This window comes from Mustela nigripes, chromosome 2 (assembly GCF_022355385.1).
Source record: "Mustela nigripes isolate SB6536 chromosome 2, MUSNIG.SB6536, whole genome shotgun sequence".
Taxonomy (NCBI): domain Eukaryota; kingdom Metazoa; phylum Chordata; class Mammalia; order Carnivora; family Mustelidae; genus Mustela; species Mustela nigripes.
Genome location: NC_081558.1, coordinates 54,888,261 through 54,914,255, shown reverse-complemented (window position 1 = coordinate 54,914,255; position 25,995 = coordinate 54,888,261). Strand labels below are relative to the sequence as shown.

Genomic DNA, 25,995 nt, shown 5'->3' with positions numbered 1-25,995 from the left:
TCATCTACAATGTAGCTTGAGTCAGTACTTTTTTTTTTTTTTTTTAAGATTTTATTTATTTATTCGACAGAAAGAGATCACAAGTAGGCAGAGAGGCAGGCAGAGAGAGAGAGAGGAGGAAGCAGGCTCCCTGCTGAGCACAGAGCCCGATGCGGGACTCGATCCCAGGACCCTGAGATCATGACCTGAGCCAAAGGCAGCGGCTTAACCCACTGAGCCACCCAGGCGCCCAGTACTTTTTTTTTTCCCCCCTTAAGATTTTATTTATTTGGGGTGCCTGGGTGGCTCAGTTGTTAGCCATCTGCCTTTGGCTCAGGTCATGATCCTGGGGTTCTGGGATCGAGGCCCGCATTGGGCTCCCCACTCAGTGGGAAGCCTGCTTCTTCCTCTCCCACTCCCCCACTTGTGTTTCTTCTCTCACTGTCTCTCTCTCTCTCTCTGTCAAATAAATAAATAAAATCTTCATTTAAAAAAAAAAAAAGATTTTATTTATTTATTTGCTGGGGGGAGAGGGTAGAGAGTTAGAGAGCACAAGCAGAGGGAGTGGCACGCAGAAGGAGAAGCAGGCTCCCTGATGAGCAAGGAGCCCGATGTGGGACTCGAACCCACGGCCCTTGGGGTAAGGACCCGAGCTGAAGGCAGCTGCTTAACCAACTGAGCCTCCCAGGTGTCCTTATGTATATATTTTTTTATATGTCTCTGGATTCAGTTTGCTAATGTCTTATTGAAGATTGTTACATCTATATGGATAGGGAATATTGGTTTGTAGTTTCTTGTGATGTCTTTGCCTAGTTTTGGTTACATAGAATGAATTGAGAAGTGTTCCCTCTTGTTTTTTGTAAGGGTTTATAAAGCATTGGTTCTTGATATACCTTTTTTTTTTTTTTTAATGAGAGCAAGCATGTGCGAATGGGTGGGGGGAAGAATCTTAAGAATCTTTTTTTTTTTTTTAAGATTTTATTTGTTTGAGAGAGAGACAGAGATAATGACAGAACATGCGTGGGGAGGAGAGGGAGAAACAGGCTCCCCACTGAGCATCTGTGATCTGATCAGGGAGCCCTCCATGGAGCTTGATCCCAAGACCCTGGAATCATGATCTGGGCGGAAAGCAGACACTTAAATGGCTAAGCCACCCAGCTTCCTCTTAAGAGAGAATCTTAATTAAGCAATCTCCATGCCCAGTGTGGAGCAAACGTGGGGCTTGATCTCCTGATCCTGAGATCATGACCTGAGCAGAAATGAAGAGTCAGTCACTTAACTGAGCCAAACAGGCACCCCATGATATGCTTTTATTCAAGGAGCAGTAATAACTGCCCACTTCAGGTGCCCAGATGACCACTCAGAACCTTGAACCTTGCCTTTGGTGGGTATTGACTAAATTACAGACCTTTGTGTAATTGATGGGCTTTTCCCAGCGCCATCCCAGTGGGACTGGGGGATTACCAGGACTCTTGGACAAGTAGTTTTTCATCGTAGTGCAGGTTCTTTTTGCCATCCTCTGTGGTGCTATGAGAGCCTTTCTTCAAGAAACTGTCATCTTAAAGGAGTGTTTTAGAGCTGGTTTTGGAGAGAGTGAAAACATTCAAAGATCATTTCTAAAAAGTTACTTTAGTAGCTATTTATTAAATTTGTATAGAGCAGATTTGAAATTCCTGTTTTTTGGGGAATTTTTTGGTTTTGTTGGGTATTTGTTTTTTATTTTCAACATTAGAAATAGCTCTCTTAAGATTGTATTTTCTTAAGACAGTCATCCTATGGCAATATCTCATTAGTTTGTCATTCTGGGCCCAAACACCAGAACTACTCAAGTTTATTACTCAAAGCCACAGTGAAAGCAAGAGGCGTGGTCCCTAGCCACCACTGGGCATTTTTCTTTTCTTTTATTTTATTTTATTTTTAATTAAATATAATGTATTATTTGCTTCAAGGGTACAGGCCTGTAAATCATCAGTCTTACACAATTCACAGCACTCACCATAGCACATACCCTCCCCAGTGTCCATCACCTAGCCATCGTATCCCTTCCTCCCCACCCCCCAGCAACCCTCAGTTTATTTCTGGAGATTAAGAGTCTCCTATGGTTTGTCTCCCTCCCCGGTCCCATCTTGTTTTATTTTTTACCCCCTCCCTACACCCCATGACCCCCCCACCCTGCTTCTCAAATTCCTCATAGCAGAGCGTTTGTATGATAATTGTTTTTCTCTGATTAACTTATTACATTTAGCATAATACCCTCTAGTTCCATCCACATCGTTGCAAATGGCAAGTTTTCATTTCTTTGAATGGCTGCCTAGTATTCCATTGTGTGTGGGTGTGTGTATATATATATACACACACACCACATCTTCTTTATCCATTCATCTGTTGATGGACATCTAGGTCCTTTCCATAGTTTTGGCTATTATGGACATTGCTGCTGTAAACATTCGAGTGCATGTGCCCCTTTGGATCACTACATTTTATCTTTAGGGCAAATACCGAGTAGTGTGATTACTGAGTTGTAGGGTGGCTCTGTTTTTTACTTTTTGAGGAACCTTCATACTATTTTTCCAGGGTGGCTGCACCAGCTTGCATTCCCACCAACAGTATAGGAAGGTTCCTCTTTCTCCGCACCCTGGCCAACATGTCGTTTCCTGACTTGTTAATTTTAGCCATTCTGACTGGTGTGAGGTGGTATCTCATTGTGGTTTTGATTTGTATTTCCCTGATGCCAAGTGATGTTGAGCACTTTTTCATGTGTCTGTTGGCCATCTGGATGTCTTCTTTGTAGAAATGTCTGTTCATGTCTTCTGACTACTGGGCATTTTTCTGAGCTACCTTGTGATCCAGTCCACTTCCCGCTCCCCCAACAGGTACCACGGACACAGACCTCTCGGCCGGAATCTCCAGGGATGACCAGCCCCTCCCCGCGCATCCAGATAATCTCCACCGACTCTGCGGTAGCTTCACCTCAGCGAATTCAGGTACCTGCACCAATCCCACTTGGTTCCAGCCACCTGCCCAAAGGTAGTCCTGCGTTCTGAATCCTTTCCAGCCAAACCTGCCTTGGGATTTCACTGAAGAGTTGTGCCTCTTGGACATCAAGTACAATACAACCTCATTTATTCTTTAAAAACTAAAACAGGAAAAGTCTACGTTGATTGAACAAACTTACTTTAAATGCAAAAGTCTAAACTGTTGTTTGAAACTATTGGGATCAATGTACCAATTCATTACTTTACATGCTTCCATTTTGAGAAGCAGTATGTCCTAGTAGTTAAGTGTATGGGTTGCCACTTGAAGTCAAATTCAGTGCCCAACTTTTTAGCTGTTTTGATCTTGAAAATTAACTTTTCAAAACCTCACTTTTTTTCATTTAGAAAATGTATGTAAACCTCACAAAGTTATTGTGAGGAATCATTGGGATATTACTTATAAAGTGCTTAGAACAGTGATTGGCACATGCATGCTAATGTTTAGTATGTGCTAATTATCTATATGCAATAATTATTGCTAGTATTATTAACTATTTAGTATTCACTTATGATAGATTTAACCTTCCCCAGGTCTGAACCTGCCTCTGGCCCATTGAAGAAGGAGAAGATACGTGTATTGAAATCATGATCAACAAGTTGGGAGGCAGGGATAACATGTTGATTACACACTTTTTTTTTTTTAAGATTTTATTTATTTGACAGGCAGAGATCACAAGTAGACAGAGAGGCAGGCAGAGAGAGAGAGGGGAAACAGGATCCCCGCTGAGCAGAGAGCCCAATGCGGGGCTCAATCCCAAGACCCTGAGACCATGACCTGAGCCAAAGGGAGAGGCTTAACCCACTGAGCCACCCAGGAAGATTAAAGATTCAAAGTTACCTCAACAAGCTGAATCAAAAGGCCAAACCAAAAAAAAAAGAAGAAGAAGAAAAAGATGAATGGCAGAAAAATATTAGTTACATAACAAATTTGAGAGACTACCAAGGTGGACAGTAATTTGAGTGAATAAGTAAAAGGATTACTTCATTCACAGTTATTCGAAGCTCGGTATACTTGAACAGGATGATATCGGAACTAGATAATTTCTATAATGTTAACCCACTCTTAAAAGTGATTTTGTGATTTTTTTTTTTTTTTTTTTGGACTACCTGTTATAAACTAAAGATAGAAGAGCTCTAATAAGTAAAATGAAAGAAGTTAAAGATTATATTCCCTGGGGGCGCCTGGGTGGCTCAGTGGGCTAAAGCCTCTGCCTTCGGCTCAGGTCATGATCCCAGGGTGCTGGGATCGAGCCCCACATCGGGCTCTCTGCTCGGCAGGGAGCCTGCTTCCCCCTCTCTGCCTGCTGGTGATCTCTGTCAAATAAATAAATCAAATCTTAAAAAAAAAATACTATATTGCCATTATGTCTGTACTGCATAATATTTTATCATAAATACTGATGCTCATATAAGTCATTTTTAACTTCATACCAGTAGGAAACATGTATCTGAGTGTTTGGAAATTCAGAAGTAATGGGCTCTCAGAAATACGAACTCTGTAGCTAAACTATTTTTTTCTCTTTTATTTTGTTCTTGTTTGCTCATTGTGACTTGAAAATGGGTCCTTTATCGTTTTGTGGGATATGTATTAGAATTCTACCTACATAACTCCCAACTCTAGGAAAGGACGTACTGCATTCAATCATAGCCTATACATCTTGGACTCACAACCATCTGAGAGCAGATGAGAACATAGAAAGTCCCCCTGGAGACCATCCGTAGCTAATGTATGTATCAAGAGAGTACACCTTTCCCCCCATATTGGTATGAGAAGAATCTCTCTTTTCCTAAGGGTCATTCTAGCACCCCATTCCTTACAGTGGGCTATCCCCATGTCATGGTGCTTGGCCCATGGTGACACTGCTGTCCTGGCTGGAATGCAATGCAATAAGGTCCCTTGAACAGAAGTCTTCTAGATTAGATGCTTGGTGTTGAGCTTTTAGTCTCTCTGGGGAAGATAACCCTTTGGCATGAATCTGTGTACAGTGAATATAGTAAAAATCTTTTCATTGTGAACTGTCAATAAAATTGGACATAACCCTAAGTGCAGCTGAATTGACTATATTTCAAGGTTTTTTTGTTTGTTTGTTTGTTTGTTTTATTTTGTTAAGGAAAATAAAGGTTATAGGATGGTTTTTTGGTTCTTGATGTTGGTGTTGATGGCTTCAGTGAAGTGTTTCATTCCTAGCCCTGACTTCAGTGATGAGTCTCCAACACCCTGAGGCCTGGGAAGAGAATAAGTGCTATCATGTTTTCATGAATAACAATGCTTAGAACCCAAATGGTGGCTTCTGTGGGAAGTTGGGAAGGAAAGATTATATAATGAGGTGCTTAGGACTGGGTGACATTTAAGAACTTTGGTTCTGAATGGGACAACCTCAGGATCAAATCTTGTCTCCACTTAGCTATGTGACTCTGGAGAAATTTTCTGTAACTTCTATAGATATAGATATAAAATGACAACAATAATAGTACCTATTTAATAGGATTTTAAAAGGATTAAGCACTTGCAATCTTACAGTAAACATATACCAATGTTAGCAACTGAGTTATAATTTTTTTAAGTTTTATTTTTATATAATTTCAAACTTACATGGAAATCCTGTATATCTACCCAGATTCACCATTTGTTTGCTGTTAACATTCTAAGTGAATATACATACATTTTTTTGAATCATTTGAGAATAGGGATATCATACCTCTTTGCCCTAAATATTTCAGTTTGTATTTTCTAAGAACAGTGACATTTTCTTACATAATCACAGTACAATTCTCAAAATCAGGGAATTTAATATTGAAACATGACATTATCTAATCCATACTTCATATTCTAAAATGTCATTGGTTGTCATAGTGTAAGTCCTTCATAGCTGTTTTCTCCCATTCCAGGATTTGTTAATGTTTTTAATAACAATAATGTGACAGTCAACGCAAGATCAGCATATCTAGGTATGTTGGCCAGCAGAGAGTGATCTGGAACATAGACTTTTATCTGTCAGTATCTTGTCATCCTAATGACTGCAAAGGGCTTTGGGGCGAAGTGGTAAGGCTGGGGGAAGTAGCCTTGTGGCTGAAGTTGAGAACCATTGTTTTGGGGATAAAGAGGTCTAGGGTGGAGGCTGTGGAAGGAGATAGGGAGATAAGAAGAGCCATAGGGGAGCACCCAGTTGTCTGAGAATGAGGCTTAATCAAACCCATCCAATCCTGAGGTAGCCTCTCAATAAATCTCGTAAGTTTTCATCATAATGCAGTGTTTCCAGGCCAGCAGTTTGCAAATCTTGTCTTTATTGCTTCCCACATGACATAAACATGAGGTTCAAAAAAATTTTTTTAATCCAGCTTTTAAATCAGTCAAGATAGATTAAAAGAAAAACACACTTGAACATGTCCTATACAAAATTTGACATGCTGGAGATTAAAGGTGTGCTCACATGTACTGCCATGTTCATTGTTTGGGGCAGACCTTGGTATAAAGCTTCTCTTGCCATTTCTTTGTGTTTTAAGGTTTTACTGAGATACTCCTCTATAATCCCCATTTCAAATTTATGTTTTGAGAGTATCATTATATTCAATATTTGACCTAAGGAAATGTTTGAATTTGATCTTACAAAATATATGATAAAATACTTGCTTTATCTACTTCATATATTGAAGTTTCACATTTTACTAGGAAAGACTTCTGCTATTCTATATTTTTTTAAGAGTTTGAAATCTTTTTTTTTTTTAAGATTTTATTTATTTATTTGTTTGTTTGTTTATTTGTTTGACAGGCAGAGATCACAAGTAGGCAGAGAGGCAGGCAGAGAGAGGGAAGCCGGCTCCCCACTGAGCAGAGAACCCGATACTTGATCCCAGGACCCCGAGATCATGACCTGAGCCAAAGGCAGTGGCTTAACCCACTAAGCCACCCAGGCACCCAAGAGTTTGAAATCTTAACTTGGGCTCTTAAAGCACCCCCTTCCCTCTTTCTCTCATCTACTACTCTTTCTTCCTGCACATCCCTTCTTAAATGCCAGTATTTGTTTTTTGTCCTCTCCATGTCCTCAGCCATCTGATGTTTTCTTTCCTCACTCTGATGTTCTCCTGGCCCCGCTCAGGTACTCACTGCTGCAACAAAATCACCACACCAAACAGGGTACAGAGAAAATGATGCATCTCCCTTCCTCCTCTTCCCCAAGTCACCCAGGTCTCTCCTAGGAGGTAGCCACTATTATCATATTCCTTATTTGTTTTTTCAGAGACAGGCTGTATAAACAGACCAAAAGCACACTTGTAAATATGTACAGCGTATTATTCATGCATGTAGACATTTTTCTAGACTGTTCTACACCTTACATTTTTGTCTTAACATTTCTTAGAGGTAGTTCCTGTGTAGTAGAAAGAGCTCCTTCTTTCTCTTGAATGGCAGTTTTGATATCCCGTGGATGCTGTAGTGAATACCTTTTACTTGTTTGATTTAGCACATCTGTAGAATCAGTTCCTCAAACTAGGATTGCTAGGAGAAAAGATGTATCCATATGTAATTTTTTATTGAGGTGTAATTGACCTATCACATCACATTAGCTTCAGGTATACAACATAATTACTTTTTGTATGATTTTATTTATTTATTTGACAGAGAGATCACAAGTAGGCAGAGACTGAGGGGGAAGCAGGCTCCCCACTGAGCAGAGAGCCTGATGCGGGCCTCAAAACTGAGGACCCTGAGATCATGACCTGAGCAGAAGGCAGAGGCCTTAACCCACTGAGCCACCCAGGCACCCCTACAACATAATGATTTTTTTTAATATTTTATTTATTTGAGAGAGAGTGTGCACAAGAGAGACCAAGAGCAGGGGAGAAGGGCAGAGGGAGAAGATTCTCTGCTGATCAGAGGGCCCAATGGAGGACTTGATCCCAGGACTCTGGGATCATGACCTGAGCAGAAGGCAGACACCCAGCCGACTGAGTCACCCAGGCACCCCAGTGTAATGGTTTGATATTTGTATATATTGTGAAATGATCACCACAGTAAGTCAGGTTACCATCCATCACCATATGTGGTGAGACATTTTTTTTCTCGTACTAAAAACTTTTTTAAGATTTACTCTCTTAGCAACTTTCAGGTTTACAACACAGTATTAACTGTAGTCACTGTGCTGTATGTTGCATCCCTGTGACATTTATAACTGGAAATATGTACCTTTTGACCATTTTTGCACATTCTGACCCCCTTCCGAACCTCCCCACTTCAGGGGGCTACCAGTCTGTGCTGTGTACCTATGAGCTGCTTTTTTTTTTTCAGAGACTCCGCATGTAAATGAGATCATATAGTCTTTGTCTTTGCCTGACTTATTTCACTTAGCATACTGCTCTCAAGGTCTCTCCATGTTGTTGCAGGTGGCAAAATTATGTTCTTTTTTATGGCTGTACAGTACTCAGTTGCATATAATAAACACACATAACATACATACTACATTTTATTTATCCACTCATCCATCTATAGACACATACGATGTTTCCATATGTTGGCATATGTTGGCAATTATAAATAATGCTGTGATGAAAATTGAGGTGCATATATCTTTTTGAGCTAGTGGTTTTTGTTTTCCTTGGATAAATACCTAGAAGTGGAATTGCTGGATTATATATGATAGTTCTATTAAAGCCACTGTTTTTCATAGTGGCCACACCAATTTTATATTCTTACCAACTGTGCATGAGGGCTCCTTTTTCTCCACATCCTTGCCAACACTTGGTATTACTTTTTATTATTATTATTTGATACTAGCCATTCTGACAGGTGTGAAGTGATAGTGCATTGTGGTTTTGATTTGCATTTCCCTGGTAATAAGTGATGTTGAGCATCTTTTCAGTATCTGTTGGCCAACTTTCTGTCTTCTTTTAGAAAATATCTGTTCATGGGATGCCTGGGTGGCTCAGTTGGTTGAGCAGCTGCCTTCGGCTCAGGTCATGATCCCCGTGTGCTGGGATCAAGTCCCACATCCGGCTCCTTGCTCGGCAGAGAGCCTGCTTCTCCCTCTGCCTCTTCCTCTGCCTGCCATTCTGTCTGCCTGTGCTTGCTCTCCCCCCCCCCCCCCTAAAAAAAATTAAAATTTAAAAAAAAAAAAAAAAAAAAAAAAAAATATCTGTTCAGATCTTCTGTCCATTTTTTAATCAGGTTGTTTTTTGCTGTTGAGGTGTTTGAGTTTTTTTGTTTTTTTGTTTAATATTTTATTTATTTGCTTGACAGAGATCACAAGTAGGCAGAGAGGCAGGCAGAGAGAGAGGAGGAAGCAGGCTCCCCACAGAGCAGAGTGCCCAATGCAGGGCTCGATCCCAGGACCCTGGAATCACGACCTGAGCCGAAGGCAGAGGCTTTAACCCACTGAGCCACCCAGGCACCCCAAGGTGTTTGAGTTTTTATATAATTTGCATATTAACCCCTTAACAGATACATAATTTGCAAATATTTTCTCCCATTCGGTAGATTGTCTTTTCATTTTGTTTATGGTTTCCTTTGCTGTGCAGAAGCTTTTCAGTTTCATATAGTTTCACTTGTTCATTTTTGCTTTTGGTGTCAGATCACCAAAACTGATGTCAAGTTTACTATCTTTTTATGTTTTCTTCTAGGAGCTTTATGGTCTCAGGTCTTAAAATCAAATCTTCCCTTGTTTTGTTTTGTTTTGTTTTTTAAGACTTTGTTTGAGAGAGAGAATGCGAGTGGGGGGTGGGCTCAGAGGAAGAGGGAGAGAGAGAATGCCATGCAGACTCTGTGCTGAACCTGACATGGGGCTCAGTTTCATGACCCAGAGGTCATGACCTGAGTCAAAAGCAAGACAGGCACTTAACCGACTGAGCACCCAAGGCGCCCCATGTCTTTCTTTGATTTTGAGTTGATCTTAGATGGTGTAAAATAGTCGTCCCATTTCATTCTTCTATACATGGCTGTCCAGTTTTCCCAATATCATTCAAATATCAAAGAGGCTGTCCTTTCCCCATGGTATATTCTTGGCTCCTTTGTCATAAATTATTAATCATATTTGTGTGGATTTATTTCTGGGCTCTTCTTTGCCATTCATCCACATTTCTTTTTTTATGCCAAAACCATACTGTCTTGATTATATAGCCTTTTTTTTTTAAGATTTTATTTATTTATTTGACAGAGAGAGATCACAAGTAGGCAGAGAGGCAGGCAGAGAGAGAGGGGGAAGCAGGCTCCCTGCTGAGCAGAGAGCCCAATGCGGGGCTCGATCCCAGAACCCTGGGATTTAAAGAGGCTATGGATATATTTGGATTAATATCAACCGTGTGTGTAACTATTTTCTTTGTTGCCAGAGGCTTTTCTGCCTTATCTGGTTTTGATTGAGCAATTTGTGTGATCCCTTTTATCTCTTTTTTTTTTTTTTTTTTAAAGATTTTATTTATTTATTTGACAGAGAGAAATCACAAGTAGATGGAGAGGCAGGCAGAGAGAGGGAGGGAAGCAGGCTCTCCGCTGAGCAGAGAGCCCGATGCAGGACTCGATCCCAGGACTCTGAGATCATGACCTGAGCCGAAGGCAGCGGCTTAACCCACTGAGCCACCCAGGCGCCCGTGATCCCTTTTATCTCTTAATGTATCAAATACACATCTTTACAGATATTTTCAGTTGTTTACAAGAAGTTTACAGTTGTTTACTAGAAGTTTAATCATTTTATAAGCCTACCTTCAAATGATACTATTGTTTCACATGTAATATAGGTTCCTTATAACAGTGTCCTGAATTCCTCCCATCCCCTATGATATTGCTATCATTCATTTCACTTAATCCACATGCTGTAATCCCCCTGTGTGTTGTTACTATTATTGACTTGAACAGTTATTTTTTTTTAGATCAATTAGGAATGAGAAAATATTTATCTTACTTTCACTTACTCCCACAGTGCTCTTCCATTCTTTATGTACATCCAGGTTCTAACCTGTACCTTTGTTTTTTTTTTCTAAGATTTTATTTATTTGACAGAGATCACAGATCTCTGTCAGAGAGGCAGAGAGGCAGGCAGAGAGAGTGAAGGAAGCAGGCTCCCCACCAAGCAGAGAGCCCAATGAGGGGCTTGATCCCAGGACCCCGAGATCATGCCCTGAGCTGAGGCCAGAGGCTTTAACCCACTGAGTCATCCAGGCGCCCCTCTAACCTGTACCTTTAATAACTGAAGAAAAGCTTTTAACATTTCTTACAGGGCAGGATTGCTGGTGATGACTTCTCTTAGTTTTTATTTGAGAAAGTATTTCTCCTTGACTTTTTTGTTTTTGTTGTTTTTAAATTATTTTAAGCGAAATTAATAGGACATAAAATTAACTATTTTAGGGATACCTGGGTGGCCCAGTTGGTTAAGCGTCTGCCTTTGGCTCAGATCATGATCCCAGAATCCTGGGATCATGCTGCACGTCGGGTGTCTGCTTATCCCTCTCCCTCTGCTTATCCCTCTCCCTCTGCTTATCCCTCTCCTTCTGCTCCTCCCTGCTACTCATGCTCTCTCACTCTCTTGCCCCTCTCTCAAATAAAGAAATGAGATCTTTAAAAAGAAAAAAAATTAACCATTTTAAAGTGAACATTAGTGGCATTTAGTACATTCACAGTGTTGTACAATCACCACCTTTGTCTAGTTCCAAAACATTTCCATCAGTCCAGAATAAAACCCCTTATCCATTAAGCAGTTTCTCTGTGTTCCTCCTCCCTGTTCCTCCTTCCCTCTAGCTCCTGGCAACCAGCAGTCTATGTTCTATCTCTGTGGATTTACCAATTTTGGACATTTCATGTACATATAATATGTGACATTTGTGTCTAACTTCTTTCAATAAGCATAATCTTCATTTATCTATGATGTCAACTCAATCAGTACTTCATTCCTTTTCATGGCTGAATAATACCCTATTGTATGGATATACCATAGTTTGTTTATCCAGTCTTTATCCACTGATGGACTCTCTTCCAATTTTGAGGGATATTTTTGTCAAATATAGAATTCTACTTTGGAGGTTTCTTTCAACATTTGAACTCTTTCATTTTGCTATCATCTGGCTTATTGTGGTTTCTGATAAGAAATCTGCAATGAATCTTACCCTTGTGTCTCTATAGGTGAGGTGTTTCCCTTTCCCCCACCTTCACCTCCCCCTTCTTTCAGTATTTCTTTGTCTTTGGTTTTCTGTGGTTTGAATATGTTAAGGAAATATAACTAAACAAAATCTCTCCCAACCTAGAAAACCTCTCCGTAAAGGTAGAGGAGACAAAAAAACAGGTTTTTTTTTTCTTTGCTTTGCTTCTTTTTAAGATTTACTTTTTAAGTAATCTCTACACCTAATGTGAGGCTTAAACTCAAAACCGCAAGATCAAGAGTTACATACTTCACTGACTGAGACAGCCAAGTGCTTTTTTCTTTTCTTTTTTTAATGAACATTAAATCAGAATGTGATATGCCTTACAGGCAGTCTTCTAAGGAATTGCAAAGACAGGAATTTCACTTGTTTGTATAGCCATGCAGGTAGAACCCATACATATGCATATTTTCAAGATCCTAGTTTTTACTGTGGAAATTGTGGAGACCCACCTGTGCTAGTTATTTGGCTTTATTGGGCATGGAGGTGGGGGAAATTTTCTTAAATCCTTATTGTGGGAGGTAGTTGCATATAAGTGTAAGGTACCCACCAAATTAGGCTCTTCCTGTTCCAGAAGCCTAAGAGGTAAGGGAGCTATCTCCTGAAGTTTACATTTCAAAATAATGGCTCCCAGATCCTAGAGAAAATATTCCTGAGTTGTGAGACGGGCAAGAGGCTTAGGTAACCATTATAAAGATTTAGATACAAATGAAGAAGGCAGAGAAAGAGTTCTAAAAAGAAAGGGAGAAGGGAAAGAAGTTTCTTCCTTTGTTTTCACCAGGGAGAATTAAGCCTCTTTAATTTGTATTTGGTCTTACAAGTAGGATATGTCTAGATGTAGTATTTTAGTATTTAATCTGCTTGATGTTTTCTAAGCTTCATAGATTAGTGCTTTGATGTTTGTCATTAATTTTTTAAAGTTCTCGGCCACTATTACTTCAAATATTTCTTCATTTTCCTTCTGGTATTCGTTATGCATATGTTATATCTTGAAATTGTCCCATAGTTCTTGGATACTCTGGTTTCGGTTTTTTGTTTGTTTGTTTGTTTGTTTTGTTTACCCTCATTACTTTTTCCCTTTGGATTTCAGTTAGGGATGTTTCTATTGACCTATCTTTAAGCTTACAAATTCTTTCCTTGGTTGTATCCAGTGTACTGACCAGTCCATCAAGGCATTCTTCATTTCTGTTACTGTATTTTTTATTTCCAGCATTTCCTGCTTCCTGAGAATTTCCATCTTCTTACATTTCATATCTGTTCTTGCACGTTGTACTTTTTCCTCTAGAGACCTTAACATATTGATCTTTCTATTTTAAGTTTCTTGTTTGGTCATTCCAAGATTTTTGTCCTTTTGGAGTCTGATTCTTTTTTTTTTTTTTTTTAAGATTTTTATTTATTTATTTGAGAGAGAGACAGTGAGAGAGAGCATGAGAAGCGAGAAAGTCAGAGGGAGAAGCAGACTCCCCATGGAGCTGGGAGCCTGTTGCGGGACTCGATCCCAGGACTCCGGGACCGTGACCCGAGCCGAAGGCAGTTGCCTAACCAACTGAGCCACCCAGGCGCCCTGGAGTCTGATTCTGATGCTTGTTTTGTCTCTTCTGATTATGTTTTTCTTGCCTTTTGACATTTCTTGCACATATTCTTTTTAAAACCATACAGTATCTGCTGTTAGATAATAAGAACTAAAGTAAATAAGCCTCTGCCATGAGGATTTATGTTAATCTGGCAGGGTTGAACTGTATGTGACGTTTGCTGTGGCTGTAGGTCCAGAGGCTTCAGGTTCCTCTGGTGTCTTTGTCTCCGTCTCTCCTCCTGACTTTGGGCTTCTTGGATATTCCTCCTCAGAGAGTGTGTGTCTTGAAGCTCTTGGAGCCATAATCCACTGTTACACTGGAGCCCTCTTGGTGGGGTGGTAAAGTGTCATGGAGGGGAAGCATTCAATCACTGTATGATGAAGTCTCAGTATTTAGTGGACCTGTGTCCCTGGGCTACTTATAAGAGTTCCAGGACCCAGTTCCAATTTTGGGGTGGGGTTGGAGGGGGTCCCACATATACAACACCAAGCAATTCTGACACTGTCAGCATGGAGATAGTATCAGATTCTGCAGACTAGTAATTTAGCCCTGTAAGACTGACCTCTACTCTCACCTCAGACACCAGTCACAAGTCCCAGGTTATTAGCTGAGCTTCTGACCAACCAGTGACAGATTGGAGGTTACAGTGACCTTCTTAGGTTCAACTAATTTGCTATAGCAGCTCACAGAACTCAGGGAAGCACTTACTCATGTTTACCAGTTTGTTAAAGGGTACAGATCACCAGCCAGATGAAAATACCTTGGGCAAGATGCCAAACAAGGGAGCTTCTGTCCTCATGAAACTTGGGGCCAGCTTGGTGACACATAGAAGTGTTCTGGTTCCCCAAGCATGGAAGCCCTCTGTAAAGGGCCAAAAAGCTGTTCTCTTAGGTTTTTATGGAGGCTTTATTACAGAGACATGGTTGATTAAGTAACTGACAACTGGCTGATTCAACCTCCAGCCCCCCTCCTATACCCCTGCCCTTGGGAGAGGGGGGATATTGAAAGTTCCAACCTTTTAATCACATGGTTGATCCTTCTGGCAACTAGCCCCTGCCCTTGGGAAGGGTCCCAAAAGTCACCTTCATTAATAACAAGACATTGTTTCTCTTTTGGGGCTTTAAAGCATTTCTAGGAACTGTAGGTGAAGACCAAATATATCTGAAAAATATGTTTTTGTCATCTGAATGACCAATTATATATTTCTTATAAATCATATTGCAGGCTCTCACCTGTGTATTGATTTCCCTTACTCCCTACCTCCTTCTCTAAGATAGAAAGGTCCAAGGAGCCTGGAGCTGAAGAAATTCCCTTTCCCCAGGTGGGATAAGACTCAAGTACAGTGTTTTCCCCTGCAGAATAGGCCTGTGTTTATTTTACAGAAGAAACCCTTGAGTTCATTTTACAGAAATCCTCCCCCTCCCCTACCAAAGCCACCAGGGAATCTTTCTCATTTCTTCACCTTGATAACCAAGTGGGATTCCTAGCTCTAAAGCCCCTGACCCTCCTAAGACTGTGGCCCCCAAGAGTTTCTTCTAATCTGTGCTAAGTCTCCAGCAGTTCATTGTAATTACCTTTTAAATGTTCTTCCAGGTTGACTTCTGCTCCACCTAAGCAGATCTCAGACTTTGTGAACCCACCTCTCCAGATTTGGGGATGGATTTGCCCTGCACACTCAAGTTCTCTGATAAGTCCAAGGGAAGTTGATGATTTTCCATTTATCTTGCCCCCCCCTTTTTTTTAAGATTTTATTTATTTATTTGACAGAGAGAGACAGTGAGAGAGGGAACACAAGCTCAGGGAGTGGGAGAGGGGGAAGCCGGCTTCCCACTGAGCCGGGAGCCAGATGCGGGGCTTGATCCCAGAACCCTGGGATCATAGGGTTCATGACCTGAGCCAGAGGCAGACGCTTAATGAATGAGCCACCAAGGCGCCTCGGTCTTGCCTTTTCTTGTTGTGAAGATGAAATGGTAACTTCTAAGCTCTTTACATTGAAGTTGAAACCAGAAATATACTTTGAGGTCCACATTCATCTATCTGGTATTTTACTTGACATATCTACTTACGCATCTCATATTTGCCAGGCCAAAAACAGACCTCTGAATTCCTGTCAACCCTTGCTCCATCCACCATGCCATTCTTTATTCAGGTTAGAAACCCAATAGTCATTCCTGGCTCTTCATTCTTCACTCCTCACTTCTGTACCCACCTGCATGTGCTGTCGCTTCTCCCTCCCGTATGCATCCTGCAATGGTCCTCTGCTCTCCAGACCCACAGCCCCCATCTTCAGCTCCCACCTGGCTCCTCCAGGGACATCCGAACAGTTTCTCAGCTTCCACTTTTACTGTTCTATATTTTTTCCACCCAGCATCCAGGAATATCTGTTTAAAATGCAAAGTCCATCATTCCCTCACTTCAAGGCCTAAATGTATTTAGAAAACACTGTTTTGTATTATTTAGAGAGGAAAGCTTTGCCAAATATTTTATCTACATAAACGTTCTAGGGATTGAATTAGTGAGGCTGAGTGGAGAATATATTTGTTTGATCTTTGCCTGTGAGTAGCACTAACTATTCATGAACTGAAATTTGTATTTGAGTAAAAGATTCATATACCTTTTTGCATAGGTCAAAAAAAATTTTAACAGAGTTTCTTTGCCTTTACTTTTAATTATCTCTTCTGTTGTTCTTTCTTATGCTTTAATATACACTGACTTGGAACAGTGTGACAAATTTTATATGTATTTATATATTTAAAAATGTATGTGTTTGTATAGAATAGTATATAAGATAGACATAAAATAGCATAAGAAACCTGAAGACCCTTATTTAGGAGGGCAAAACCCTTGAATGACTCCTGTTGTACTTGGAAGAAATCCTGACTTCCACCAGGGCCAGCCCACCTCCCTCCCTAGGCTCCTGGGCCACCCTTCATTGTCCATAGGCCTGATGTCAGTTCTGAGTTCCTTCCTCTTAGGACTTTCCATATCCCAGAACATTTCCCATTACTTGGAACACACTTTTCCCTAAACCTTTTTCTAACTCCCTTCTTACTTAGCCTTGAATCCTGTGTTAGTTAAATGCCACCTTAACACAGAAGCCTTCCTTGATGTCTCTAAAAAGTTAAGTGCTTGTGTTACTCTTTCCTACTCTAGCCAGATCTTTTCCCTTATAACACTTATCACAAATTGTTCATTGGCTGTTCTGTTTTTTGCCACTTTTCCACTAAAATAGAAGCTTCATGAGAGCAGGAGCCATCTCCATAATGCGTGTAATCTAGCAAAGTGGCCAGCATAGAGAAGACCCTTTGTAAGTATTTGAGGAATGAATGAGTGAGTGAGTGAGCCCAAGTCAGAGGGAGAGATTCGATGAGATGAAAGTGGTAAGACAAACCTTCCCAGTGAGTAGAGAAGTATGTGAGAGCTTAGAGCAGGAAATATTTTTTTCGAGGTCCTCTTATGTTCTGGGTCTTGTACCAGCTGCCTTCAAACATATCGTTCACTTTCTTAGTAATCCTTTTTTTATAGATAAGAAAACAGCCTCACAAAGCTCATATACCTGTTCCACGGTGACCTAGTTGGGAAGCAGTAGAATGAGCATTCCATTCATAGCTCTAGCTGCAAAGCCCTATTTCAGGATCACAGACCTGTGTTTACAGGACCAGGTGGCAGTAGAGAAGGTGGGCAGGGTGGGAATTAGGGCCAGACAGAGAGCCTGTGCCCCATCCAAAGGGACAGCCACAAACAGCCAGTCGATAACCACAGGGGAACTTGGGGCTAGGGTGGGGACAGCTACCAGCTTGTCACAAGAACTGTAAATCTGATTTTTATGGTAAATACTCTATCCTCAGTTATTGGCAACCAGTTTTTTAAATTTTAAACTCTGGGAGGTCAAGCGAAAGTTATACAGTGACTGTTTTTTGCCTTCAGGCTGTCCATTTGCAGACTCTCCTTTACAACACGAATGATGAGTCCAGCTTGGCTGGAACAGAGAGTGGGTAACATGGAGGAGAATGGCAGTAAGTCAGGTCACATTAAGATGTTTTGGGGGTGGAAGTAGGGAGGGCCTTAGGCCGGTAGAGTATGTTGTCAGCTCTGCTATAATGTGCTATAATGTGATATACCTTTTCCTAAAAATTTCCATACTGTGCAAAATTCTGCATTGGAAACTACCGGGCTTATGGGGGTATACGGGGTTGGTGGCATAACACTGAAAAATTGTTGGTGACACATAAAAAAGCAAGTATGAATTTAATTTAATTTAAATTGCAGTTTTACCTACATTAAATGGTTAAGAAATACATAATAATGACAATAAATATGGCACTTTTCCTTGAAAGAGGCCTGAAGCTTGCTTGTGGAGGGAATGTGAGAGGATTGTAGCTCTGGAGTTGTGGTGAATGAGTGATCTGAAATCAGGGAAAGCTGCAACACCACGTGCACTGAGCTACCTATTCCCATATTGCTCACCTGGGGGTCATTTTCTGTGTGTCTGCTCTTTCTCAGGAGAAATCCTGCATAAACACAAGATTTATATTATGCACAGAATATTCCATAATATATCAGTCACATTGGAACAAATAATACCTTTTCAAAACGAGTTGTAGCAATACTGTGTGTCGGCAGGCTTGGAAGGCCTTAAGAGTCACAGAGGGGCACCTGGGTTGCTCAGTCAGTGAAACGTCCCAATTCTTAGCTCAGGTCATGGTCTCAGGGGTCACGGATCAAGCCCTGTGTCAGGCTCTGTGCTAAACATGGAGCCTACTTAAGATTCTCTCTCTCCTTCTCCTTCTGTGCCTCCTCCCTGCTCACTCCCTCTGTAAAAAAAAAAAAAAAAAAAAAAAAGTCACAGAGAAAACAAGGCATACAAGCAGAAAGTATGAATGTTTGTTCCAAGTGAAGAGATTAAATAAAGTCTGCCTCTTATGTTCATTTCCTAGGGCTGCCATAACAAATTACCACAGACTTGGGGCCTTAAAACAACAAAATTTATTTTCTTGCAGAAGCCCAAGATCCAGGTATTTGCTTGGGGCATGCTCTCTGTAGGTTTCTAGGGAAGCATCCCTCTGTGCTTTCCTCCCTAGCTTTTGGTAGTGACCAAAAGTCCTCAGTGTTCTTTACCTGTAGCCACAACACTCCTCTCTGCCTGTCATCACAGGCCTGCTAGTAAGGACACCAGCCACAGGATTTGGGACCCACCCTCAACCAGTATGGACTCAACTTGATCAGATGTAACCATCTTTCTTGAGGGGACATGATTCTACCAACAACACCTCTTCTCCACCCCTCCATGGGAGATTTAATAAGTCTGGATACATCCTCAATTTGATGTTTCCTTGGTCTCATTAAACAGGTATCCGTCTGCTGATACTTGTCAGCAAGGCCTTTGTTTGTCTAAGGGTCACCCTTGGCCTCTGTGAGCCTGAGTCTTTAAGGGAAAAAAGAAAAAAATAATCTGAGCCACACTCATTGTTACATATGATATGTTATATATAGCCCCACTAGTCCCTGTCTAGACCCAGTCAGTCCTACCTCCCACCCCTGCCCCATACCTGCTGTACCTTGACCAAGAGACCTGGGAATAGCATCAAAGGCGGTGACATGGCAGTGATTGTGTGTACTCAGGTGCAGAGTGTGTCACCTCTGAACACGTGAAGGACTTCTACTAGCCTTGCCTTTGTTATAGCTGGTGACTGAAAGACCCTCTCAAATCACATGACCGTTTCATTATTTAACAGAGAAAATAATTTAGGAAGGAGATAAGTTTTGATAGACATGAAAAGGAAGTCAGACATTTTACTCCCAGATCTCAAGGTTATAAGGGCTTTTCAAAGGCTTGCTTGTTCTCTTTTAACAAAGGAAGGAGTGCCTTCTGTGGCAGCTGAGAGAAGTGTGTGTGTCAGCCAGCCTTTCAGTTCAGTGGGGGGGGGGGGTGTTTAAAAGAGAATTCTTATAAAGTTTTCTGTCTCTGTGTTTTGGGGGTTTGTTTGGTTTTTTGAGATTTTATTTATTTATTTGACAGAGATCATAAGTAGGCAGAGAGGCAGGCAGAGAGAGAGGGGGAAGCAGGCTTACTGCTGAGCAGAGAGCCTGATGTGGGGCTCCATCCCAAGACCCTGAGATCCTGACCTGAGCCAAAGGCAGAGGCCCAACCCACTGAGCCACCCAGGTGCCCCTTTGTCTCATGTTTTACTTTTCCAGTGGAAGCTGGGTATGTATGCTACAGGTTGTAACAATGAAAGGTATTTCTTTTCATTCGCTAAATCTGTTCTTCTTCATCCTTCAAGATCTTTTGACCTTTCAGTAGCAAATGATGGTATGCTGGGATTCATGCCCCACTATCAGCTAAGGATTTGTTCATGTATCATCTGTCCCCAGTCTGCTCTTCTTTCTGGTCTTGAACTTGCTGTGCCCTCAGCCTGTAACATACTTTGCCCATATTTGCATGGCTTCCTCTCTTGCTTCATCCAGGTCTTTGCTCAGCATCACCCCCATGAGAGAGCTCTTTCTTTCTAAAGCAGCCCTTCTTCCTCCTTCCCCTTGACACGCTTTGTCTCTTTACTCTGCTTTTTAGTTTTATGATACGTACCATGACTGATATTCTGCAGTATCAGTGTTCATGGTCTGTTTCCCCCTATATAAGGTTAACTCCACGGGGTAGGAGCTCTGTTGTGTTCATGTCCCTCTCCCTAGTACAAAGAACAGAGTTTGACATATAGTGGATACTCTAAATAAACATAATTAAGTGATTGGGTCTTTGTCATTTTCTTTTGAACCAACCAGCATTGTCTGGTTTTCCATATTGGATAGTTGGCAAAGCTGTTGTGCTAGAGTCTTTGTGAGTTTGCTTTCTGAACTTTGGAATGCTATGTCACAAGTCAGCATCTATCAAGATGTAGCACGGATACCAGACCTGCCCATAAATATATATATATATATTTTTGTTGTTGTTGTTGTTGTTGTTAAATATTTTATTTATTTATTTGAAAGAGGGAGAGAGCATGAGAAGGGAGAAGCAGACTCCCCAAGAAGCTGGGAGCCTGATGTGGGACTCGATCCCAGAACTCCAGGATCATGACCTGAGCTGAAGGCAGTGGCTTAACCAACTGAGCCACCCAGGCATCCCTGCCCATAAATATTGTAGAGGAAAGGGAGTTCCAGCCAGAGATGTAGTACCTCTCTCTCTGTCCAAGGCCCACCCACAGCAGCCCCCAAAATCCTATTTGCTGTGAGGGACTGCTGGTGCCCCAGGAAGAAGGTGGGCAGTGCTCCAAAGCTGGGCACTCAGCCTTGAGGAAGGCAGGACAGCTTCAGAGAATTTCTTGAGCAGGAATGACAAGTCTCTCTTGCTGTAGCTACTATTTCGATCGTAACTGATGCAGTTAGGCAGGGACTCTGGAAAGAGGCAGACTCTGACAGCTGGCCCCCTGAACAGTGAATGGTGGGAGCCTCTGGAGAACTCAGGGTCACAACTTTTCTGGACTTTATTATGCCTGGGACAAGGCTTTTTCTCTCTTTCTTTCTTTATTTAAGTTAAACTCATCTACTAATATTATCTCCATTTCATAAAAGGACTTTGCTTTTTCTGGTTTTACTGAGATATAATTGACACACAACACTGTGTAAGTTCAAGATGTACAGCCTAATGACTTACCTGTATTATGAAATGATGGCCACTGTAAGTTTAGTTAACATCCATCATCTCATATAGATTTTTTAAAAAAGAAAAGAAAAAATGGCTTATTCCTTGTGATGAGAACTCTTAAGATCTACCTTCTTCACAACTTTTGGATGCACCACACAGCAGAGTTCGCTATAGTCGCCATGCTGTACATCACATTCCAGTACCCTTTTTTTTTTATCTTAAAACGGAAAGTTTGTATCTTTTGACCACCTTCATCTAGGACCCCACCACTGCCCCTAAGGACATTTTAATTAAAAATAGTAGGAATGATATCATCCTGAAATAAAATTAGCTCCATGAAAATTGGTCCCTGAAAAGCTCACGATTGTGTTTCATTTTTCTCATTTCACCATGCACTGGTGAAACTACATCTTAGACCAGCATTGACTCCAGGACGGCGTTGGGCAGTCACCACTCTGAGCAGTACCTGCAAGTACACGAGTCACATGATACTCCATGAGAGCAGCCTCCATGTTGTGTCTTGTAGATTGTGACAGACCAGCAGACAGGACAGAAGATCCAGATAGTCACCGCAGTGGACGCCTCCGGATCCCCCAAGCAGCAGTTCATCCTGACCAGCCCAGATGGAGCTGGAACTGGGAAGGTGATCCTGGCTTCCCCGGAGACATCCAGTGCTAAGCAGCTCATATTTACCACCTCGGACAACCTTGTCCCTGGCAGGATCCAGGTAAGGCTGTTGACAGGCATTTGTTTCAGCACTTCAGCTGCCAAACTTGTTTCTGACTCCTCCTTTGCCTTGAAGGCCACGTCCATCTCTAGAAGGTCCTTCGAGGACCTACAAGTGTGTTAGGTTGCTGCTTTGGCTAAAGTAAAAAACCAAAATAAAAAAATATATATTTAAAAAAAGGGAGGGGGCACCTGGGTGGCTCAGTTGGTTAAGCACCTGCCTTCGGCTCAGGTCATGATCCCAGGGTCCTGGGATTGAGTCCCATATCGGGCTCCCTGCTCAGCAGGAAGTCTGCTTCTCCCACTGACCTCTCTAATCTCATGCTCTCTCTCTTTCATTGTCTTTCTCTACCTCTCAAATAAATAAATAAATAGATAGATAAATAAATAATATTTAAAGTAAAAAACCAGCAAGTGAGTGGCAAGGCCCAGGAGGCAGCAAGCTTCAGTGCTCAGATGGGGTAGAAGTCGAGCCAGGACAGTCTGTGGCCCACAGGAGACTGGCCTGAGCAAGCTGGTACTAAGGCCACTGGAGAATGCTCTAACTAACCTAAGCTTGATGGTGGCAATTCTTGGCCCCTGTTATTTTAGGGGCCCCACCTAGGGCTGGACACAGCCAGATGGGGACTGACTTGTTCCTAAATCTCACTTCATCTTTTCCAGGTCGTCAGAAATGGTCCTAGCTCTTCATTCTGTCCTTACTTGCACCTGTGAACTCTGGGTCTCTCCTTTCCCCCAGCCCTGACAGCCATCATCCTACTTTCTGTCTTTATGACTTTGGTTATTCTAGGGACCTCACATAAGTGGAGTCCTACAATATTTTTTCTTTTGCAGTTGGTTTATTTCACTGAGCATAATGTCCTCAAGGTTCATCCATCTTGTAACCTATGTCAGAATTTCCTTCTTTTTTAAGGCAAAATAATACTTCATTGTATGTATAGACCACACTTTATGTAGTCATCTGTTGTTGGATGTTTGAGGTGCTTCTACCTTTTGGCTCTTATGAATAATGCTGCTAAGAATCCATGTGTTTTGAGTGGGGAGGGACTTTGTACTATGGAGAAAAATAAGGGAAGGATTTTTTTTCTTCTGATAGAACTGGGTTCAGAACACAAGTGATGTTCAGCTTTCAGAACTGCACTTCTGAGACTCTTCATAATGTAGTTAGTAAATACTGCCTCCTTTCCCAGAGTACATTCTGATCAACTGAAATTAAAGTTGCTCCCTGCTTTTTTAGACTTCTCCTTGTTCATGAGAAGGTGGCTGTTGATTTTGTTGCATGTTTTGTAAGAGATCATTTTACACAGTAATTTCTATATATATTCCCATCACACAGCAATAACCATGATGGTTCTTGTTGGTACATTATTTAAAGAGCAATTTTTTCACTTTCTTATACTTGTGGCAGTTACAGTATTCCTCCAGGTGAGTAACACTGTCACCTAGAAAGTAACCTGCAAGTGAAGGAGAAATAACAGGTTTCAGAGGTCGCCTGTTTCTAGTCTTTCTACGCCCAGCTGCCTCAAGGAGAGACCTGGTATATTAACTAATAAAGCTTGATTATTTCTCTGCCAAATATACCTTTTTGCATGCATTCCAAGCTGTTTCATGGGATTAGAGAAGGAGCCAGAAGGTCCTGCGGTACATTCATGTCAAAGCACTGCATGTGATTCTCCACATGGCCCCCCATCCTGGACATCCGAGTTATGCTAGCCAGATGGGAGAGTATGTGAGTGAAAACCAGTGCCTAACCTTGGACACATGCCCCCCAACTATCATCACCACTGAAGGGGTGCAGTCTAGGGGAGCAACAGGGCCATTCCTAATGTCACTAACTTGTCAAGTAGGATTTTCCCAGTTCTGCCCAGGGTTTTCCTGCTTAGAAACTCAAGATTAGGAATTTATAGTTAAACGTTAATTTTTTTTTATGATCTGGTTTTTAATAGCACTTCGCTTATTTCCGGGTTTTTCTTAGATCGTCACGGACTCTGCTTCTGTGGAGCGCTTGCTGGGTAAAGCCGACGTCCAGCGGCCACAGGTAGTAGAATACTGTGTGGTCTGTGGCGACAAAGCCTCTGGTAAGTAACCCTAGGTTTTGCTAGGCACACATCATGGTCCAGTATCATGAACCAAATAGAGGTTGGAGGATTATTAGAGAGAGAACATTTTCTGTAGGTTTGTAGGTTTTAAAACATGAACTCCACTTTTCTGAGCAGGATAGTGATACAAATAAGCAGACCTGTTTGTCAGATTATTAGAATCAAAAGGAGTCAAGACACTGTTTCTGTGACTTATAAATCTGGGCTGTGTGTCAAATATTTACGTACTACCAAGAAAGCAGTCATTTATTTGGGGGTAGTATTAGCACAGTGCTTTGCTATTTCACAACATGTGTTATCTCTCTCTTCTTCATCCTAACTTTCTCTGTCATCCGCTCACTATAACCCTGTGTGGTAACTACTGTAATGAAGGAGGTGAGAGCATGAGATCCTGGCTGGAGCCTCAGGTTCAGGCAAGGTCCCCCAGCGGCAGTCAAATTCTGTGAGGCTTGGAGGTTGAATATGTTGGTAAAGCAGAAGGGTGTTCTGGCTGGTGGAGCCAGGGCCTGGTGAATTTACTGTCCACACCCATGGTGTGTCTTTGGGGAAGAGCTCCTGGACTTCTGTGATTAGGATGTGAGTGAAAGGAGACTGGAGAAAATGTTTGTCCCAGAAGTTCAGACTTCAGCTTGCTAATGCCAGGGAGCTATAGAAGGTAAGAAGGGCAGGAAGCAGGAAGGATGGAAAAGTATTTAGTGTATGTGCTACCGAAGTGAGCACAGGGTGGAGAAGGATTTAATAAGGTGCTTTTCCAGCTGTGCTGTGGGAACAGGCCTGAGTTTTGTGATTCAACTTTATTCTGTAGTCACAGAATTCCCAGGAACTTTGGACACTTTGTGGTCCTGGTTAAACAGAAGGTTGGACCAAGCATATTAGGAGGACAGCCCAGACAAACATCCACAAACATCCATGTCAGAAGCTCCAGTCCCCTCCTAGCTCATGGTACCATTTGCTGTGCCATGGTGCCCTGCCTCTGTTCCCACTCCTATCTTGAACAAGGCAAAACCCAGCCCATCCCACCCCTTCTCTGAAGCCAGTGCTGCCTGTGTCCTTGTCATCCTTTGTGTAGACGGCTCTGGCATTTGTTACATTCTCTTACAATTGATTGTTACAGGCCCAACTTCCACACCGAATGGGCTCTTCTTGTTAGAGCAAGAACATGCCATCTCTATATCCTAGCTTTTTGCTCAGCCAGGACAGGAACTCTGCAAACTTTTAAACAAATGAATGAAGCATAGACATAAGAATGAGGCCACAGAATCTGCTTGACTTCCCCATTTGTCAGTCCCCTTCTGGGCTTAAAGGAATAGCCTAATCATAGGCTTATAGTACCACAGTCTCCAGATACAGATGTCCCTCTAAAGTCTAGAGAGGCTAAGGAAATACACTGCAAGGAAGGAAAAATGATGTCTACGCAGCAACTTTAGTACTACTCTTCAAGACACAAAATTGAGACCTTCCAAGTACATACTTGGGGAATGGCTCTGCATGCCAGAGTTCAGGACAGTGGGATGCTCAGTAGCTGCCATCAGTGATGATCTGGTGAAATGTTTCTTAGCAATGTAGCTATGATATTGGGTTACAAAAGATCAAACCAGGAGAGCTTATCCATGTTTCTTTGCCAGCTGGGAACAAAGGATGGGTCATGCATGTGGAAGCACTTGGTATATTTGGGAGGGTGCTCTGAGGTAGGGGGCTCTTTCTAATGTCACTGGGCATTAGAAGTTAGAGACACCAAAGTACAGATTAGAAAAAAAGAACTGTATGTAATAAATGTATTTCTAGAACTGTGTTTCCAAGAGAGTCTGAATACCTAACCAAAG

At 41.7% G+C, this 25,995-nt stretch overlaps 1 protein-coding gene across 2 annotated transcripts in view; it reads left to right on the top strand.

Annotated features, from left to right (window-relative positions):
* Positions 1–25,995, top strand: part of NR2C2 (nuclear receptor subfamily 2 group C member 2) — a 99,206-nt gene that overhangs the window by 49,168 nt on the left and 24,043 nt on the right. For both annotated transcript variants that reach the window (XM_059390387.1, XM_059390386.1), the window contains 3 exons: positions 2,853–2,963; positions 21,874–22,074; positions 24,049–24,151. In XM_059390387.1, coding sequence (XP_059246370.1) covers positions 2,892–2,963; positions 21,874–22,074; positions 24,049–24,151 — 376 coding nt within the window. In that variant the 5' untranslated portion in view covers positions 2,853–2,891. The remainder of the gene's footprint in view (positions 1–2,852; positions 2,964–21,873; positions 22,075–24,048; positions 24,152–25,995) is intronic.